The following is a 21,732-nucleotide window of genomic DNA, read 5'->3' as shown; positions in this document are numbered from 1 at the left end:
AGAATTAAACCTACTTTTATCGGTTTTTCTGAAGAATGATTATTCTAAACAGTTGATTTCAAAACTTGCTTAATCCTCTTACACACTGTGCCAAAGAGTGTAATGATGTGAAAGGTTATATCACCATTCCATATATCAGCTCTATTTCTAACAAATTAGCAAAAATCCTCCAGAAATATAAGATTCGTATCTTATTCATCCCTTTAAGAAAGCTTCGGTCCTGGCTTCATCCAATAAGATAAAAACCTAAACATAACAATTTGAAATATCCAGGTTGTACTGTCTTTGGTGTGGCTGTAGTTCCCCATATTATGGATTGGTAACAGATTGTTCACATTAGAATGAATTTGCGGACATCTTGTGCATGAGAACAAGAAGTCCACGAATTCATTCTGATGTGAGCAATCCGTTAACAATTTAGAACTTTGGTAATGCACCCAAGTAATGTTTTTTTATGTATCTCTCTTTTTTTCTTTTATGTATTATGCACCCAATGAAGTCTTCTGGAATGACAAAACTAGTACAGTAAACTTGATTTAACGAACCCCGATTCAAACGGACTTCAGATTTAATGAACATAATTTGACAAATAAATACAGATAATGAAATAATTAATAAAAATAAATAAATAATATAATGGTTAATCGGAAGCGACTGGCAATGTTTATAAATTGCATCTTTGGATACATTCGCATATATTTGTGATATTTCGTGCCTGCTCATAATAGTTCATGCGCATGCATGTGCTTTCATTCAATAGCATTGCTAGCACAAAACACATGGTGTTTAGGCTGTTGCTGGAGTAATTTTCAGTTAAACTGTTATTAATCATTATTAATATCAGTTAATATGTCTGGGGTTAAAAGAAAACAAGTAAACTTGACACTAGCACAGAAACTTGACTTAACAAGTAATTTGGAAAGTGGTACATCTGTTGCTCATGTTTGGGAACTTTACAGGGTTGAAAAAGCAAACAGTTTTGGACAAACTTACTCAGTTTTCACTAAAATATAGTTGAAAGCTCCGAAAGTGGTTTCGCTGTGCCTGATAAGAAATGTGAAGTTAGCCAAGCATAAGAATTTAGAAGAAGGAGTTTACAAGTGGTTCATTCAACAGCAGTCTAGTGGTGCTGTTGTTTGTGGTGTTGAACTAAGGTCGGCTGCTGAAAAACTGGCACAACACATGAGCATACAGTTCCTGTGAGTGATGGGTACTTTTGCCACTTTAGTAAATGCCATGGCATTATGAACAGGCAAACATGTGGTGAAGCACTGAGTGCCAATATTGAACAAGTTGAGCCTTTCAGAAAATACATCAATGAAGTCATTGAATCTGAGGGTCTTATTTTGTCTCAAGTTTCCAGCCTGTTCTATTGTGCTGTTCCCCAAAATACCCCACAAACAAACATGAGATTAGCACGCCTGGCTGCAGGTTAAACAAAGAACTATTTCAGCCCTACTTTGTACTAATACCGATGGCATGCATCACCTTGAGCCGATGGTAGTCGGAAGAGCACGAAAGCCTCATGCTTTGAAGAATGTTATGAACCATTTGTCATTATTCCAGCTCAAGGAATGCCTGGTTTACAAGTGACATTTTTTTTTTTTTGACTGGTTTTTCAATCACTTCATACCTGAAGTGCAAAACTACCAAGAAGAGGTCCTGAAAATCTCTCCTGAAGATGTTTTACTTCTTGATAATGCATCAGGCCATCCTAATGCTGTGAAGTTGGTTAGTAGGAATGGAAGAATAAAATGTATTTTCCTTCTTCCAAACACCACTTCTATAATACAGCCTATAGACCAGGGAGTCATTATTGCCTGCAAGTGGTTGTATAAGGAGAAGTTTCTTGAAGAGGTTATGGTTGTCTTGGAGAATGAAAACGACACCAAAGAAGCTACAAGAGCAGCCAGGACACTTCGAAATTTGTGCGCATACAACATCAAGTCTGCCATCTTTAATTTTGCTGCTGCTGCTTGGAAGGAGATAAAGACTACAACATTGGCTAATGGCTGGACCAAGTTACTGAACGGGAGTGAACCAGAATCCAGAATTTCAGAGGTTTTGAAACCTCTGATTTCTGTGAAACTCTGATGCGAGCTGGTGAGAATGACATTGAACGATGACTAGACATCGACAGGCTACCAAATTCTCAGCGAGGAAGAGATTGCTGAAGATGTTCTATGGGACAATCAGGAGGTTGCCAACAGGAAGAAGAAGAAGCTGGTCCAAAACTATTGGTGGTTAGAGAACACATGGACGACATCATCTCGTTCATAGGCACATCTTCAGATCCAGAGGTGATTGCTTATTAAGAAACAGTATAAAAGTGAAAAACAACTGAAACTTTATGCTTTTTTCAGGCCCAGTCCTCAGTAATATGGTATTTACATAAAAATGTTCTCATTAAAATATATTAATACTGTACCACTGAAAGTGTTTTATTTTCAATACTATTTCTGAGATTTGCGATTTAATGAACTTCCGATTTTACAGACAATCCTTAGCTCCCAATAGTCTGTTAAATCGAGAGTATCTTTAGTACCTGTAGTACCTTTGAAATTAAATTAGGTATTTTCTATTTTAACATTTGGCTATATAGGCATATAAGTTATTTTCCTAAAAACATGTACAATTACTATGAAAACCTAATATATGAAATATATATCTATATATACTGTGTATACATATGTGTGTGTGTGAGTGTGCAGGGCTCCATAAATATGCTCATCCAGTCACCTGTGGTGAGAGATTTTGCTAGCTGGTGAGTAGCTGCAGACTGATAAAAAAATAGAATATTTTTAATTAATAAAAATAACTCATTAAACCAAATCTTAATTTTAAAGAACACAGTTGCAGCACCACTGATAACCTTACTGACTTAATGAGACATATCATTAAAAAGGGAGGGTCTTGATTAAATACATTTTTTTCTTAGTAAGTAGGCTTTTGCATAATTTGTTGAGCCCTGATTATGAGGATAGAGTGCAGACTTATATACACATATATGTATATGTGTATATATGTACAACACTATCCTTTTTTTTATTTCTGTTTTTATTTTTTCATCTAGAGGTGAAATGCTTGCTTCACCCACTGTTGGTTCAAGAAATCTTCTTTGTCACTTATCCAGACAAGAGGAAACAGAAAAAAGTGAGTGAAAAGTTTCCTTAAATTAACAAGAAAAAAAAAAAAAAAAAAAACTATTGTCTTTGTTTGGAAGATGTTCCAAAATAGACTATATAAAAAGACTGTACATTTTTTTTAGTGCTTTAGTATTTTGCATATGTTATGACACACTTCTTCAGTGAATGAAAAAAAAAAGGAAGCACAAAATCATATTATAATCAGAGATAACTTCAACATTCAAACAAATCATTATAATGTAATCGAATTATTTTATCTTTCTGTTAGAGTTTTACAGAATTTCATCTTTTAGCTATTGCTTTAAAATTGAGCCTCCATAGCTCAGTGGGTATAGACAAAGCCCTTTGGTCGGAAAGACCGGGCTTCGATTCCTGTCCATATTTTGTGAGGAACCTTTATCCTGTCTCTTTTGACTAAAGGTGAGTAGCCTTTAGTCAAAAGAGACATTTTAGCTGGTCTCATACGGAGGTGGAGGGTTTTTTTCTCCTGGAAATGCGGGTTTTTCGTCCCTCGGAACAGGCAAACCAGTCCTTTGAACACAAACTTCTACAGACAAAAAATACCTCTTCCCCCCAACATCAGGCTCTGCAAGAAGTCAGTTGGGATCGCACACATAAGGTTGCATCATGTAAAAAGGCCGACCCCAAATAAATGGGGTAAGGCACAAGAGGAAGAAGAAACAAATCATTACATCCACTCCTAAAACTTACTGCTCGAAAATTCAGATAGACATGGATTAATATAAGACCTTAATTTTTTGGTTATATTAGTTAGGGGCACATAACATTTTAGAAGCCTCTGACATTTCAGTTTGAAGAGCACTGATGATCTTCACTTGTATAAGAATCAAAGTCTGACTCTTTTTTTCTTGACATCTTTAATGTGTTCTGTTATGTAGGTTTCTCCCAAGCTGCCAGTCTGTCTTACATAAAACATATACCATATGAGCAGTGAATTTTCAAGCAGTAAATTTTAGGATTGGATGTAATGATTTGTTTGAACACAGAAATTTGTGTGGCTGTGCAAGGGCCAAAGGCAGAGAGCTACCACATCCATCCCTGGAAAAAAAAAAAAAAAAAGCTAGGAGTAGACAGTATCTACTGCCCAGGAGAAATCCAGGTGGTGGAATGTCCCAGAGATGTCAGAAAGGAAAGAAAACATAACATGGGCCTTGCTTTCACACAAGTGATTATCATCAAGTGATGACAACAAATTGAGATGGCATGCATTACTTAATAGAAAGTTCAAGGAAACTTCTGAAATGTTAATCCTCCCTGTCCAGTGTAACAAAAATCAAGATGTTATATTAAACCATGTTTGGTCTTTTGTTAAACAACTAAATCCTGCCGAACTAGTATATGATGGACATTATGCAATTCATCTTTATAACACTATATGTGAATAATGATAGCATATGTACAAGTATTTGTTAAATTATCCAACAGTTATGTTCTATTATTCTTGTTTGAATGAATGTTCTCAGTTTTCTCTAATTATAACATCATAATTTTGTACTTTTTATTCCTCCTGAAGAAGTATTAGTGGTATTATTTCTGGACCTGTAGTTTGGTCTTCTGCAATGAATCTTCTAACTCATTGTGGGTGACTAAACTTCCAGACCACAATGCACATCATACTTGCCTAGAAAACATTCAGCATTGAAGCATTCTGGTAATGCATTCCACTTGTTCACCACTAGTCATGAAGAAAATCTCCTTTTCACTTTCTTACTCACATAACTAGTGGTGAACAAGTGGAACGTGAACAGTTTCCAGGAATTATCTCTCATTCTCCCACCATCAATATTTTTTTGGTATTTTTTTATATTTATCTGATAGGTTTCTCTCACCAACTTGTATATGTCTTTACCATATCATCTCATCCTCCTATCTGCCATTCTCTACAGAGCACATTCCCATAATCTCTTCTTATACTCATCATTGTGTAGTCCTGAGACAGTCACTCAGTACTTTCTACTAACATTTCCTTACACAGTTATCCAGATGGCCATCTGGATAACTGTGATAACAAGATGTATCTGGTTTGTCACTGTCCTCATTATGCCAACAAATTCTAGGTAATAAAAACTTTTGCAGTGTGTGTTCCCTGAATTTCAACTTCCTGTCCACTAGCACTCCCAGAACCTTCACCTCCTCTGCTCCTGGAGAAAAGTTCCTTCACTACAGGACATCTCCTCTGACCACAGTGTAAAACTTGACATGTAACAGTATTGAACTGGCATTCTCCATTCATCTGTTTACTGCACTTACCTATTTATATCCTCAATTACATCACAGCAGAACCTCCTTTTCCCCAGTTTAGTTATGATCAGGAAACAACTGAATATCTCCTCAAACCATGAATTATATGAATGTATAGATTAAACAACAGCAGTGCCAGAACTGTTCCTAATCATACTCAATAGGTAAATGTCCAGTTGAAAAAATGTCACCCTTCTTCATCCAGAGGTGTTCGGAAGGAGATATCCTTATTGAAGCCGCTACAGCAGCACAATCATAAAAATTACTCCATGCAACATCTATCAGAGAAATACTTTTCTAGAGGTGTAATATCCGAGTGGACCCCCCCCCCCCCCCCGATGTTCCTGATGAAGAAATATGCTCCAAATTCAAGGACCAAGGAGTGATAGACAGCCATAAGAGGAATAGCACTACATAGGGATGGGCATCTGGTCCTTGATGTTCCTGATGAAGAGATATGCTCCAAATTCAAGGACCAAGGAGTGACACACAGCCATAAGAGGAATAGCGCTACATGGGGATGGGCATCTGGCTCTTGATGTTCCTGATGAAGAGATATGCTCCAAATTCAAGGACCAAGGAGTGACAGACAGTCATAAGAGGAATAGCGCTACATAGGGATGGGCATCTGGTTCCAACTAGAAACATCATCCTTACCTTCACCAAACCAAAACTACTAACATCTGTCAAAGCAAGATACCTCAACTGTCCAGTATGACTCTCTATCCCAAATGCTTTACTGTGCTTTAAATGTCACACATATGGTCACTCTCAAACTGACTGGCATGGCTCTGCCATCTGTGCATGATGTGGTGGTAAAGATCATGAAAATAAAGACTGTCAGAGCAAAACACCGAAATGCTCTAACTGTGAGAAGGAAACCACCCAGCACACTTCCGAGCATGACAAAGGTGGAAGGATGAAAAGGAGATATAAATGTTAAAAACAGAGCAGTGTATCACATACCAGGACGTGTGAAGAGGCAGTATACCACAATAGTGCAACAGCATTTGCTAAACCCTCTTACACTGAGAAGGCAACTGTAAAAGATTAAACACAGAAACTAAAACTTACATGAATAAATTTATTAGATGTAAAAGTTTCACTTATGTATCAGGCATCTTCAATACATTGAAAATGGAACACAATATAAAATTATAGCTAAAGAATCATTTTCAAAAAGCGCCACTATAGTGTTAATAGGACAGCAAACAGTCATTAAAATTCTGTTATAAAAAATAAATAAATAAATAAAAAAAAATTACAATATAATAATGAGGAATTTGTATAAAAATGGTGTAATAATATTTCCCATAACGGAGGATAACCAAAGGCCATCAGATCTGTTTACGTTCAGTTGATATAGAAGGGTCTTGCAACTCTCTTTATATATGAGGAATCTACTTCTATGTAAAATCTTAGTTTTCTTCCAAAAAAACTGTATTTTGCTCGAGATGGCATGTTCTGCTAGACCAGACTGTTCTGGTTCATGGTAATGGATGTAAGATTTATGTTTTTAATGATGGATAGCTGCAAATCTGCCAGACTGTCCATAGTAAGACAAACCACACAAGCTTGAGATCTGGTAGATGCCTGGAAGATTGAGTGGAAAAAGCTTGTCCTTAGGTGAAGAAAGGAAGGTGGAAATCTTCCTGACAGGATGAAAGGGCACTACAATATTAAGAGGTTTCGTAAATTTAGAATTTTTTATTTCTAATTTTAATTATTTATTTATTTTTTTATAATTGAAAATTTTACTCACTGTTTATTGGTCTATTAATGCTATAGTGGCACTTTTTGAAAATAATTCTTTAATTGTAATTTTATATTGTGCTCCATTTTCAATGCATTGAAGATGCCTTTGATACGTAGGTGAAAATTTTACATTTGATAAATTTATTCGCATAAGATTTAGTTTCCATGTTTAATTTTACGAAGTATGTCAACTTATGTACGAAGCAAATTTCATTTGGGACGTTGACAAGGATGTCAATTCCACCTTCTGACAACTACAACATTTCTGAAAGATATGATTTTCTCGCTGTCTCCTTTGAGCAAATGAAAGTGAGAAATCATTATGAATCCACCCCTGAAGATATACCAAAAAGGTTCCACTACATGAAAATCCTCTTATTAAAAAATATTGGAACATGCTCCACAGAAGATCAAAGATATGCCTTCAGACCTTTATTAGATGGCCCATCAACAGATAGCATGGATACCTCTGCTCCCCCCCCCCCAGGAAGATAAAACAATCAGTATTCCAAGTGCCCCTAGAGAGAGAGAGAGAGAGAGAGTGAAATTTGATGAAGTCTTGCATACTTTTCCAAAAGATGAAATGATGGATACTGACCATCTACAATTCTTAAGAAAGGAAAAAAAATCCATGACTAATAAAACAAAACCACTCATCATAAGAAGCCAGATGATACCACCAAAAAAGAAATAATGAAAACATTACTACAGTGGACTGTTGTGGATTACAGAAAACATCAAGGCTTTCTTGCAGAAGTGTAAACCAATATGCTTCTGTTTGCAGGAAACATACTGAGTGATGATTTGGTTCTCCATAATGTTACGATTATTTGTAAGGACAGGACAGAGGATGGACCTGCCCACAGAGAAGTCGCCATCATTGTGGGCAACCATACCTCCTTCCAACAAAATCCAAATTAACACCAGTATAGAAGCAGTTGCTTTAAAACTCTGTCAGAAATATAACAGTATGTTACATCTATCTCACTCCACAGATTTTTCTCAAGATGACTTTAGTGATTATATTGCAGTTACCAGCCCCTTTACTTTTAATGGAGGATTTAAATGGACATAATACTCTGTGGGTAGTGCCTGAACAAACAGAGGAAGAGTTGTTGAGCATATGCTTGACAACAACAATCTCTCTTTCTCTCTCTCTTAAGTGGGAACTGATGACAACCTATTTGGGAGCGATCACATTCCTGTTCACGTAGAAGAGTGGTTATCACTCTTCTACGTGAGCAGCCATGTACTACATCATAGTGGAAAATTGAGCATGCTGACTTGTCCACTTTTTCCTCATTAGTAGTTTTTGATTCTTCAACAGTTAGTTCATCTCCTATCAGCGAAGCATGTAACATTGTATTATAGCAGCAGCCACAACTGCATTTCCTAAAACATCTAGTCAGTTCCTATGTTTTTCTAAGCCATTGTGGAATGATAATTGCATAGCAGCCAAAGAATCCCAGAAGAAAGCGTGATGTAGTTTCTGCAGATACCCCACTACAGCAAACTTAATGCTTACAAATGAGCCTGAGCGAGACACATCAGGCATCAGAACTAAAAGGAATCCTGGATCCAATTTACTTCTTCTATATCAAGATCCACCAACAGCAAAGAAGTGTGGGGAAAAATCTGGAAAATGAAAGGCAGATATACCACCCACTCTCGCTCTATTCAAGCACAATAGTTGCACAACTGCTGATCCAACATCGATTGCACACTCGGGGAAACTGGCAACATCTTCTTATCCCTCTGAGTTCCTTGTCCAAAATTGCAAAGCAGAAAAACAACAAATCCATTTTTCTTTAAATGGCACAAAATACAATAGGCCATTTACCAAAGAAGAAATGAAAGCTGCTTGTTTAAATATCATCCAACTGCTGTCATCCAGATCATATCCATTATGAGATGGTAAACATTGGCCATAGATCAACTGCTGCACCTTTACAACAGAAAGAGCATATTTCCAGATGCCTGGCAAAAAGCAATTATAATTGCCTTTCCTAAGCCAGGAAAGGATCCAAAATTCCGAAGAACTGCCATTCAATTGCTCTGACCAGCTGCTTGTGCAAGATTCTGGAAAAAATGGCTTACGCTCATCTTTTATAGTTTCTGGAGAGAGACAACCTATTTTCCAGCATACAATCTGGCTTCCAAAAATATCATTCTACCACTAAGATTCTCCATAGCTCAGTTGGTATAGACAAAGCCCTTTAGTCAGAAAGACCTGGGTTTCATTCCTGTCTATAATATGAGGAACCTTTATCTGGTCTCTTTCGACTAAAGGCAAGTTAGCTGATCTCATACAGAGGTAGAGGATATTTTCACCCAGAAACTTGGGTTTTTCATCCCTCAGCAACCAGCCCTGCGAACACACACATGGATTTACAGTCATAAAATATATACACCTTATCCCTCATTAGTAGGGCTCAACTCTCCCCCTGCCAAAGGGACAGGGGAGAAAGGGGGGGGGGGGATGAACCCCGTACAAATAAATAAATTCTACCACTGATCATCTTGTTAGGCTGACAGCATCCATTAGAAATGCCTTCTTAAAATGCTAGCATCTAGTTTCGGCTTTCTTCGATATAGAAAAAGCATATGGCACTGCTTGGAGATTCAGAATACTGCAAGACTCATAATTTTGATCTTAGAGGGACTCTCCATCTTTTTACTGAAAATTTGTTATCTAACCGAACCTTCCATGTCCAAGTGGGAACTGCCCTATCCTGCCCCTATAACCAAAAAGAGGGCATTCCACAAGGTTCTTTGTTAAGTGTCAGTTTTTTTGCAATCAAGGTTAACTTGATAACAGAACAATGAGTAATGCTATACGTTGGTTGATTTTACCATTTTCTGTCACACACATAATATGAGGATCATTGAAAGACAGCTGCAGCAAGCCATTAACTATCTCTCAAAATGGGTGTTAGCAAATCATTTCAGGTTTTTCACGCAGCAGAAGACAGTTTATATGCATTTCTGCTGCAGATGTGCATATAAACTTCATCCTGACTCAGAACTCCGACTAGGATAATCATTAATCCCAGTTGCAGCAGCCAAGTTCTTGGGACTAATATTTGAATAAACTCAGTTTCATCCCTCACATACATCAGTTATGAGACAAGTGCTGTAAAGCAATGAACATTCTACACACTTTGTCTTCCACCCACTGGGTTGATGATAGATGCTCTTTGATTTGTTTGTACAGGGCATTGATAGGATCAAAACTTAACTATGGATCCCAAGTCTATACCACTGCCAGGGAGAGTATGCCACGATGGCTATACCCTATTCACCTTCAAGCCATCAGAATTGTAACTAGAGCATTTTGCACGTTACCTATTCCTAGTCTGTAGGCAAATGAACTACCTTTGTCACTTTGATTCCAGCAGCTGTCTTTGCTATATGTAACTAAAATAAAATCCCTGCCAGAGTACCCAACTTATTCAACTATTTTTCATCCACAATGGGAGAATCTCTGTAACACTCAACAGACTGCCATAAAACCTGTGGTTTGTAGATAAACTTTCCTACAAGCTCAAACATAGCACTAAACTCACTTCCATGGTAATCGCACATGCCAGCAAACAGCCTTTCTTTCAACAGGCTGCTGTAATTTTCCACCCTACTGTCATCTCCCAGCAGCTCTTCAAAGCTCATAGAACTGAATACTCTGATTTTGTGCCTGTCTACACAGGTGTCTCAAAATCAGAGGACCTAGTGGAATCTTCTGCTGTCTTTCCAGATAACATTATATCTACGCAGAGATAACTGTACAGAGTTATATGCAATAGAGCTTGCACTAAAATAGGTCAGATTCCACTGCTACCAAAGTTGCATGATGTATTCAGGCTTGAAAAGTTCTCTTCAGGTAATGAGAAGTGCAGCTACAGCAATATCTGGTGCTCTCTCTCTCTCTCTCTCTCTCTCTCTCTCTCTCTCTCTCTCTCTCTCTCTCGAATTCAACACCTCCTCTCTCAGTTATGGAAGATACCCTTTGACGTATGCTTCTGTTGGATTCCAAGCTATGTTGAGATTAAGAAAAATGTGGCTGTACTGTCTCATTCACACTTCCTTGTAAATCGTTAATTTCAACCAGCATTTTCACTTCTGCTCCAGTTCCTTTTCTCTTCACAGCCTCAAGTAAGTCTTCTTATTTTCTTCCCCCCACCCCCCTCAGGCTGCCTCAGGAAAATGAACAACCATAATCTGGTTGTCATTTCCCTGCCTGAACGTACATTCTTCTTCTCTCAACAGCTGCACACTACTCTCACTTATACACTTAGCAAACAGTTCTCTGTTGCATTCAGGTTTATCCCATACATACACCCTTCTCAGCTCTCTGCTGTCATACCTTGGCTGCACAACCTCAACTCTTCTTCAATTCTTCCATTTTATTGTCTCTAACAATAATCAGTCCTGTAATGTCTCATTCACACTTCCTTGTAAATCATTAGTTCAAGCCAACACACTCACTTCTGCTCCAATTCCTTTTCTCTTCGCAGCCTCAATTCAGTCTTGTGTTCTCCCCCCCCCCCCCCAAGTACACTGCTCAGCTCTTGCTGTTTAACCACATAGCATTATACTACTTGCCCTCTTAACACTTTGCACAGCCAGCTTTTTCTCCACTTTTCTTTCTCACTCTGCACACACACCTGAATTCCTTATTCATTCTCACCAGCTCATTCCTAATATCCTCACTAATTTCTCAGATTCTTCATGTTAACTTCATCACTTGTCTCTGCTGTTCTACTTTCTTTCACTTCCTCCCTTTTCTTATTTATATTCAACTCTATGGTATCGCTCACCACATATAATTCCACATTCATATTTCTCTTTCTTAATCCATATGCATTGCCTACAATGTTATTCATTGTAGGCAATACATATGTCCTTCACATCAATATTAATGCTCTTAACTGTGAAAGACGAGCATTCATTCTCCTTGTAGCATTATCACCTACTGGATTTGCACCTTCATTACCTTTACAAACTGTTATTTGTACATCATGACTGATTGACCTCTCATTCAAATCGTGCACATTCTCCTGCCATCATAGTTTAAAGATCTGTGACTTATCCACATAATCTAAAGGATATCTAAAATGCACTTCACAAAATGTGTACATATCTGACAAAGTAACTGTCATCTTGATGATTATGCTAGTCAGTAATGTAAAGGTCAAATAACATCCATGATGCCTTTCAAACTAAATTAAAATATATAGATATCAAGGGCACAATTCCTAAACACATTTGAGTTACATCAAATCCTTAAATACAGGCAGTCTCCAGGTTATGGACAACCCGACTTAGGTGTTCCGTACTTATGAACGAGCTCCCAAGGTTCTCCATAAGGATAATAATTAAATTAATAATTCAGGAACTAGTTTCTTTCACTCATGTAAACAAACCTGCACTTCGCTGCATTATTAAAGCAGCTCTTCCCATGTTTGAAGATTGGTTCTTGAACTGTTTTATTCCTGTGTGGAACGTTACTGTTCGTAAAAGAAAAATTACCTTTAAAATTCTGCTTATTCTAGACATTGCTCCTGGAAATCCAACATCTTTAGATGATCTTCACCGTAATGTAAAGGTCAAATTTTAGCACTCAACACTACATCGTTACTACAATCAGTGGACCAGGAAGTCATTTCTGCATTTAAGGCTTATTACTCGCGGCATACATTCCCACAAGCAGTTAGGGTTATGAAAGATGATGCGATGACCTTGAGAGAATTCTGAAAGAATTATAACATCCATGATGCCATCAAAAACATTGCTGATTCTTGGAAGGAAGTGAAGCAATCAACAATTAAAGGGGTGTAGAACAAACTATGCCCTCAATTCTGTGATGAATTTTGTGGATTTGCAGAAGACATCGCCGAATCCAGAAAAGCTGTTGTGGATAGTGGCAATGCACTGCAATTGGACATCAATGAAAATGATGTCATTGACTTACTATAGTACCATTCACAAGAATTAACCAATGAAGACCTTATGGAGATAGAGAAGCAGTTGATAGAAACACAAGAGCATAAAGAATCAGAAGATCCAGAGCCAAGAAAGTTTACGACAAAAGAATTAGCTGAAGCCTTTCGTCTCATTGAAGCAGGATTTGCTAAGCTTGAGGAGCAAGATCCTAACATTGAGCGGTTTACAAAGATTTACTGTGCAGTTAGTGAGGACATCAGCTGCTAGAATGCCATTGATGATGAAAAAAAGAAAAGGCTGTGCAAACAACCCTAGATACCTTTTTCAAGAAACTGACTTCAGTGGTAAGCTTCCCTCCTTCAGAAACAGAATCAAATCCTGATTTTCCAGCACTAGCTCCATTCTCTCTAACACCATCTCCATCATCATCTTCTGATTAATGTTAGCCTACCTTCTTGCCTCAGAAATTCCCCTTCCAGTAAGCATGACATTGATGCAACCTTTAATATTCTTTTTTTTGAAATTTCTCTTATCTAAACTTTTTGTATGAATTTGTTTTTATGTTCTGTTTGTTTGAATTAAAAGAAAGAGCACAATAGTTTCTGTAACTTATTATTACAGTACAGGGGTATTATTATTATTATTGCTGCATATGAGTCATTATAGTATTGATATTATTACCACATATGCGCTGTTCATTAGGAATCCGAGTTACATACAAATCCGACTTAAAGACTTTCTTAGGAATACCTCATTTGTAACCTGGGGACTGCCTGTATATTGTTATAAAAATGTTCTGTCTTTATATTACTGTGCTTTGTCTTTGTTTTCTTTTTACTTATTATTCATGAATATGGTCGCCCGCCTTAGCTATGGACTGCCACCATCTATCTATTTCTACTATATCTTATGTTCTCATGCTCTATAGCTAACAAACTTATTTGTTTATGACTGTGCCAGTTAGACTGTATATTGAGTGCGAGATTATAAGATTTTCAACTATAGACAAAGCAAATATTGTTTGTATTCCCCTCTTATATTAATTCCTACCTTAAATTAGTTTTGGTATAATTATAAATCACATAGACTTTATCTTATGCAGGTTCAAATTTTTCAAAATAGTTCATTGACAGAATCAGTCCAATGTGTTATTCACAAACCATTTAATTAAATCAAATAGGAATATTTACAGAATGATTCACATTAACATATATATACAATTTCATTCCAATTCTTTTATTCTGAATTCTTCCTAATCCAAACTTAGTTCTAATTTTCTTCCTGTAAAGCTAATTCACAGTCTAGAATAACCTGCCAGTCATATATATATTAACTGACAATAAGGTATACCTTATGTAAGCCTAATTCAATATACATTATATCATAAACAGACACACTTGATATGCATTCTTGTTCAGAGTTATCACATATATAACTACTTACAGTTCTCATTCAGCACACTGTCTTTTACATGAATCTTTTTTTTTACACATGTGCTCCTTCTTATCTTTCTTTCCGTCTGCTGACTCATTCTTGATTTTCTGCTAAAATTCTTCCTTGGCTGAGTCGTCGATTATTCCATGTCCTATAGGACCCTTAACATGGCAGTAATGTGCAGTTCTTTCTTAGCAAGATGATTGACAGTTTACTTCTCACATGAAAACGGACCCAGGTAAGAGACTCAAAGAACTATGATGCTTCTCTTTAGATTACACAGCGGACTCAGGTAAGAGAAGATTTAGGAAACCACAAGACAATGGCGCTTTCAATGACTGAGAATGGATCTAAAGTGATGGCAGACCCAGGTAAGAGAAGGTTTAAAAAAAACCTTAAGACAAAATTCCTTCTCAACGACTTGCTTTATATACGCACAGATTTCCATTGTACACATACGCGCTTTCTCAAAATTTCCATATATAGTCATGTATTGACCTTCGGCAATGCTGACGTCATTCTTCACCCATCTTTGGAAATTTCCATCTATGGCAATTCTTAGAATTCTTCACTATTCTTAGAATTAGATTTACTGATTTGACATGAGTTACCAGCATTACATGATGACTTCATGCATCACATAATTTAAAAAAGGCTCATTACAAGATTATTACAGACAAAATAAAATTTTGTACATTCCTCTTAAAAAAAACATAAAAGCGAACCATGATAAGCTACATAATTATATATCATGAGAGATTTTACAATATAACCAAAAACCTTGTCTGCATTCGCAGCCTTCTATAACACCATTTTCTTTTTTTTTTTTTTTTGCGTTTTTTAACAGCCTCAAGATCTATTAAGAAACATAAAAACAAAACTGATGACAGTGTAAAATTCGATGCAGCAAAAATATTCAAGGCTCTTTGCATCGACTTTTAAGAAGTCACATCTAGGAAGCTTACAAAAATAACTTTGTTGTTACTGTAAATATTATACTAAATGCCTATGTATAAAGCCCAAAGGGAATTAGCTTGCTCACTTGTATAAACAAAAGATGTCTAAATGTTAAAGCCAAGGGCAATGCTTTGCCATCGGAATACTTTTTGATGTTAGTGCTCTGATGTAAGAGAACTCTTTTGTTTACAAACTCAATCTAAGACCACTTTCAAGGTCAGTGGTAAAAGGGACAGTGTGAATCAAACATAATTCCGCAGTCTGGTAAAACGGATTAAAGATGCACTTAAGGGGAGAAAGAGAAGTCAGCGTTAGTAGAAGATCAAGAGAGTCACCCGGAAATGTTTGGGGTCTCGAACCTTCATCCAGGGTTCCATGGAAGGATGAATATAAGGCATGGATCTTCAACCATCGAGATCGACATTTTTCGGCTTGGACGTACCGAGATTGGAAGGAAGTCAATCCACTGCAAGTTGTCCAGATCAGATGACGTTGCGACAGACGGTCGCTGGAAGCGATTAGCCACAGAAGGAGTAGCCACGCTGACCAGAATGCTTTGCTGCTTACATGAATCTGCATATGCTCCAATCGTTGAACCCCCTTCGCCCGAGTTCCAAGATGCCGGGAAATCGCGTTCCAGATCCCGCCAACCATTCTAGATGCTGGTGCTCCGAGATTCTCTAAGGAGAAATCCAAAACCCGAGATGGAGAAGAACCTAAGGACTCTGAAACGAACTGTGAAGAAGTGCACTAAAGGGATAAAGAACTTATGTGAGTTGTTTGTTACATATTATTTTGTTTGTGATGTAAGAGAACTATCTTAAATGGACTGCTAAGTTTATAGTGCTAAGATAGATATAGTCTGAGAGTAATTGATACAAGTTAATAGTTAGAATTTGTAGGTGTATAGACCAGAGCATATTAATTTCCTAAGAAGTAATTAGGATAGAAGTTTTAATTATTGATTGCAGTGAATTCTAAAGTTCTATGCTGCATAATTGCAGAAAATTATTCTAGAAGTTTTCTTCTATAATAGTTAGCTTAAACTTGGAATTATAAATTTTGTTGCAGCGAGTCTTGTAAATTTATTGCATAATTGCAGGAAATTGCCATAGAAGTTTTGTCATATAGAGCCTAGCTTAAACTGAAGTTAGAAAAAGCAATTCTCTATTGTATGAGTTGTATATTCAATCTTAGTATAAATAAACATGCTTGTTATATATTCAAGGAGTGCCGCCTGATCTTTAATATGCAATGCGCTGTTTCCAAATAAACTCAACCCTGTAAGCGGGAAGTTAAAAGATAGCTACGATAAGGAACACATAAAAGCCACGACTGTATATTAATCATTGAGAAAGGATTTATGTTAGATAGAGACCTACTGGAAGTATTACTATTTCTTATACCACGAAGTGACCACTAGTGGTGCAGTCGTTAACAAAAATAAATTTCTAGTGCTCTCAGGTATAAAAATATAAAATTATGGAAGATGGAGTAAATGAGAACAGAAAGAGTTACTATTAAGAGTTAATATTTACTATTATTATGGATTTATCCTGTCAGCTGTGCCATTGTTAACGTATGTTCTACTACGGCATTGTAGTTTTTACTACTGTTGTGTTTTAATGTATGTTGATTACTGTGCAATTATGAATGTATGCTTATTCTATTTCCTTATATCTTTCTGTGATCTATATTTAATTCCTTTCTATATACTGCATTAATACAACTCTTTCTGTTCTCATTTACTCTATCTTGCACAATTTTATATTCTTATACCTGAGAGCACTGGAAATTGATTTTTGTTAACGACTGTGCCACTAGTGGTCTCCTCGTGGTATAAGAAATAGTAGCACTTCCAGTAGGTTTCTATCTAACATAAATCCTTTCTCAATGATTAATATACAGTCGTGGCTTTTATGCACTCCTTATCATAGCTATTTTTTAACTTGCCACTTACAGGGTCACGTTTATTTGGAAACAGCGCATTGCATGTTAAAGATCAGGCAGCACTTCTTGAATATATAACAAGCATGTTTATTTATACTAAGATTGAATATACAACTCATACAATAGGGAATTGCTTCTTCTAACTTCAGTTTAAGCTTGTAAATTTATTGCATAATTGTGGGAAATTGCCATAGAAGTTTTGTCTATTATATGACATAACTTCTATGGCAATTTCCTGCAATTATGCAATAAATTTACAAGACTAGCTGCAACAAAATTTATAACTGCTAGTTTAAGCTAACTATTATAGAACAAAACTTCTATAGCAATAATTAAAATTTCTACCCTAATTACTTCTTAGGAAATTAATATGCTCTGGTCTATACACCTACAAATTCCAACTATTAACTTGCATCAATTACTCTCAGGCTATATCTATCTTAGCACTATAAACTTAGCAGTCCATTTAAGATAGTTCTCTTACATCACAAACAAAATAATATGTAACAAACAACTCACATAAGTTCCTCATCCCTTTAGTGTACTTCTTCACAGTTCGTTTCAGAGTCCTTAGGTTCTTCTCCTTCTTGGGTTTTGAATTTCTCCTTAGAGAATCTCAGAGCACTGGCGTCTCATCTAGAATGGTTGGCAGGATCTGGAACGCGATTTCCCGGCATCTTGGAACTCGGGCGAAGGGGTTCAGTGTCGGAGCATATACAGATTCATCTAAGCGGCAGAGCATTCTGGTCCGGCACGGCTACTCCCTCCGTGGCTAATCGTTTCTGACGACCATCTGTCGCAACGTCATCTGATCTGTACGACTTACGGTGGATCGACTTCCTTCTCCTCTTTACCTTCTTCCGATCTTCCATGTCCCAGCCAAGAAATGTCGATTGCGATGGTTGAAGAGCCATGCCTTATATTCATCCTTCCACGGAACCCTGGATGAGGTTTTGAGAAACCCAAACATTTCCGGGTCGTGACTCTCTTGGTTTTCTACTAACGCTGACTTCTCTTTCTCTCCTTAAGTGCATCTTTAATCCGTTTTACTGGACTGCAGAATTATGTTTCATTCACGTTGTCCCTTTTACCACTAACCTTGAAGGTGGTCTTAGACTGAGTTTGTAAACAAAAGAGTTCTCTTACGCTTCAATCAGAGCACTAACATCAAAAAGTATTCCGATGGCTTTAACATTTAAACATCTTTTGTTTATATAAGTGAGCAAGCTAATTCCCTTTGGGCTTTATACATAGGCTTTTAGTATTATATTTACAGTAACAACAAAGTTATTTTTGTAAGCTTTCTAGACGTGACCTCTGTAAAAGTCAATGCAAAGAGCACTGCATCAAATTTTACAATAGGGCAATAAAAAATGTAGTTTACTTTTTCTATGCGATTCATTCCAAACATCTCCAAATCAATGTACACTGTATAAGTTTATCATCTTAATTTTTGCAACTATTATCTTCATTTTCTATAGTGCATTCTCAATAAGGATAATAATAAGATAAACACAGTTATGACATGATTACCTGTTAAGACTACTGTGATTACTTCTATTGTATAAATAATTTTATTTCTGTTTTTATGTGAATCTAAAACTGTAGCACAGTCCTGTGGGTTGACTAAGGGTTAAATAATCAGGAAACCCTACTTCATGCCCCAATAAGCAGCATAGTGGTTGGAGAGCATAGATGCTATCCACCCAACACCATTTTTACTTCTTTTATCCACATTACTAATCATTTATCTCTTATTTTGTTTAAAATTGTATAACTTCAGATCATCTAGTTTGCTGTGTAATGAATATAGAAGGTTTTTTATAAGTATTTTCCTTTTATGACTCTTAGGAACAAATATCCTAGAGTAGCCTATGTAGCTCAGCAGAAATGGGCTTGACCGCATGAAGAAAGATGTAGATTCAAATCTAGTTGCTGACTAGAAGAACATTTTCTAAGCCTTTCTTTGAATGGTTCCTGAGTTAGTCAATCTCTGGCATGGGCAAACAGGTTTTTTTCTCTTGGAAACTCAAGATAATAGACTGTAGAACTCACACTATCTCTGACAATAAATATATAATGTTTGGATCAGGGACCATGATATGGCAGCACTTGCCTGCTATCTCTCTCTTCACCAGATGCCAAATATTGTAAGTGATAGTCTTTGACCAGCTATGTCTAATTAATTGGTCTCCAGTGGAAATTGAACTGCCCTCTCAGTCTCCAAAAGTTAGATAGTGCTAAAAACGGCCTCGCTTACTCCCTATAAGGGAATCAAAGGCTTTTTTTTTTTTTTTTTTTTTAAGAAATAGATATCTGAAAAATTTTTTTACATATTTTGAGCTTTGAGTATGTAATTTCCTACTTAGCATTATTTCATTAAAAAACAAAGAAATATGGGGTTGCTTAATAGTCATAGCTAGATAACTGTAGGATTTTAAGAAATGGAGAACTGACCAGGGCTTTTAATGTAATGTCCAATCCTCACTTTTCTTGTAGTGCGCTCTGTTGGTAGGTATCCATCTGGATAATGAATGAATATCGATGGGTTGGCAATTCAGGATTTAGCCAATCAAATTGCATTCTGTATTAGCCAAAACCAGTTGATCAGAATGACCTTACAACTTGAGATGTCAGTTCAGGTGGGACCTCACCAGGTTAACCAGTGCCCTGCTATTTACATCAGGGAACAAGGGCAAACACTGAAAAGCTACTGGAAGAAACTCCAACTTACATAATCAAATTTCTAGATAAAAATATCAGTGAAAAAGATGTGGAACTGGCAGAATTACAGAAGTACCAAATCAACATAACCAGTGTTACCAAAACAAAGAAGACAAACACAGGTAGTTCTAAATAACTGCTACAAGATGTTATTACCAGAGACCTCCAGGAAGTTAACTCACTCATTGAGGAAGGTCATGTGTAACCCATACTAGCTGTCATATATATTCATGTATTTTTTCAAGTTCAGTGAAAGATATTATGTTCAGGCATTAGTGATCAGGGAAAGAAAGAAGTAGCTATAGTATTCAACAGCAAACACAAAGATACGTTTTTTGAAAGACAGGCAGTTTCAAGCAGAGTTGTATTAGGCAAATATCAAAGTGAGGAATTGGACAGTGAGATTTATTTGTGCTTGTGGGTCTACAGAAGGTTCCTTGAAGGAAAAAGTGGATGAATTTTTTTGGATCATTAGAGATGTCAGCTGACAAAAAAAAATACTTGGTATTTGTTGTTAGGAAATGAATACTCGACATATCTAAGTGTGTTGGAGAAAAGAGGAGAGCTAATAATAATAGAAAGTTCCTGCTGGGTTTCTATTCAGGACACAGAGTAGTCATTACTCACACTATGTTCCAACATAAAGATGCACACAAATTCTCATGCAGAGAAGACACAAGTAATAAGAAGAGTCTCTCATTGACTATGTTATTGTCAGTAGCAACATCTATATATTTCTGGATAAAAGAGGGGAAGTAATGAAAATAGGAAGGGATCACCATTTAGTTTTGAGCAGGATAAAAATTAATACCATATTGAAAAGAAAAGTGTATAGGAAAGTGTATCCAGCTCACACCTCAAAGTTGAGCAGCTTTCACAGGTTAGCTGGATTACATAAATATTATTATTATTCACTACTTCCTAATGGTAACCTCTCTAATCATTGAAGTGGCACAAATGATAAACTGGTTTGTAGTATACTAAATGTCCAATGGCTTTCACAAGAAAATTAATCACTAAGGAAGCAATTTCATTTCATGGTTCATTTCATGATGGAAAATACATTGTCTTGAGAACTCAGTTAAAAGAAATCACAATATTTCTCCTCTTTGTTCAACATGTTAAGATCATTGACACATCACTCAAGTAACTTGGCTTCATGGAAATTAATTTCCAGGTTGGTTGACAGAGTGGTTAGCATATCCACTCTCCAACCAAAAGGTTGTCAGTTTGAATCCTACCACGAGCATGAATGTTTGTGATTGTCTTGAGGTGGAAGATGGATTTCATTGCCCTGTGAAACCATTGCCTGTTTATTTGGAGGCTTGAAAAACCTTCCTTGTTTGGTCCTTAGAGCATCGTTTCCAATGTAAAAAAAAATAAATAAATAAAATTACAGAAAAAGATATATAAAACTAATAAAAATAAACAATCATTAGCCATCCTACAGTACATTAGTATTGTGGGTTTATTTATATTTCTTGAGTGGAAGTCACATAAAAATATAAAAGTACTAAATAGAGCAGTCAGTCCTATTTGCAAATTGTGTGTATTCCTAAAGCAT

General features: G+C 36.5%; 1 protein-coding gene across 2 annotated transcripts in view; it reads left to right on the top strand.

Annotated features, from left to right (window-relative positions):
* Positions 1 to 21,732, top strand: part of Mcm10 (minichromosome maintenance 10 homolog) — a 156,130-nt gene that overhangs the window by 58,038 nt on the left and 76,360 nt on the right. For both annotated transcript variants that reach the window (XM_090390737.1, XM_090390736.1), the window contains exon 10: positions 3,074 to 3,153. In XM_090390737.1, coding sequence (XP_090246863.1) covers positions 3,074 to 3,153 — 80 coding nt within the window. The remainder of the gene's footprint in view (positions 1 to 3,073; positions 3,154 to 21,732) is intronic.

Source organism: Typopeltis vanoorti, chromosome 3 (assembly GCF_054136105.1).
Source record: "Typopeltis vanoorti isolate ZY-2024b chromosome 3, IOZ_Tvanoo_1.0, whole genome shotgun sequence".
Lineage (NCBI taxonomy): Eukaryota > Metazoa > Arthropoda > Arachnida > Uropygi > Thelyphonidae > Typopeltis > Typopeltis vanoorti.
The sequence above is the reverse complement of the archived record's forward strand: the minus strand, read 5'-3'. Positions and strand labels throughout refer to the sequence as shown.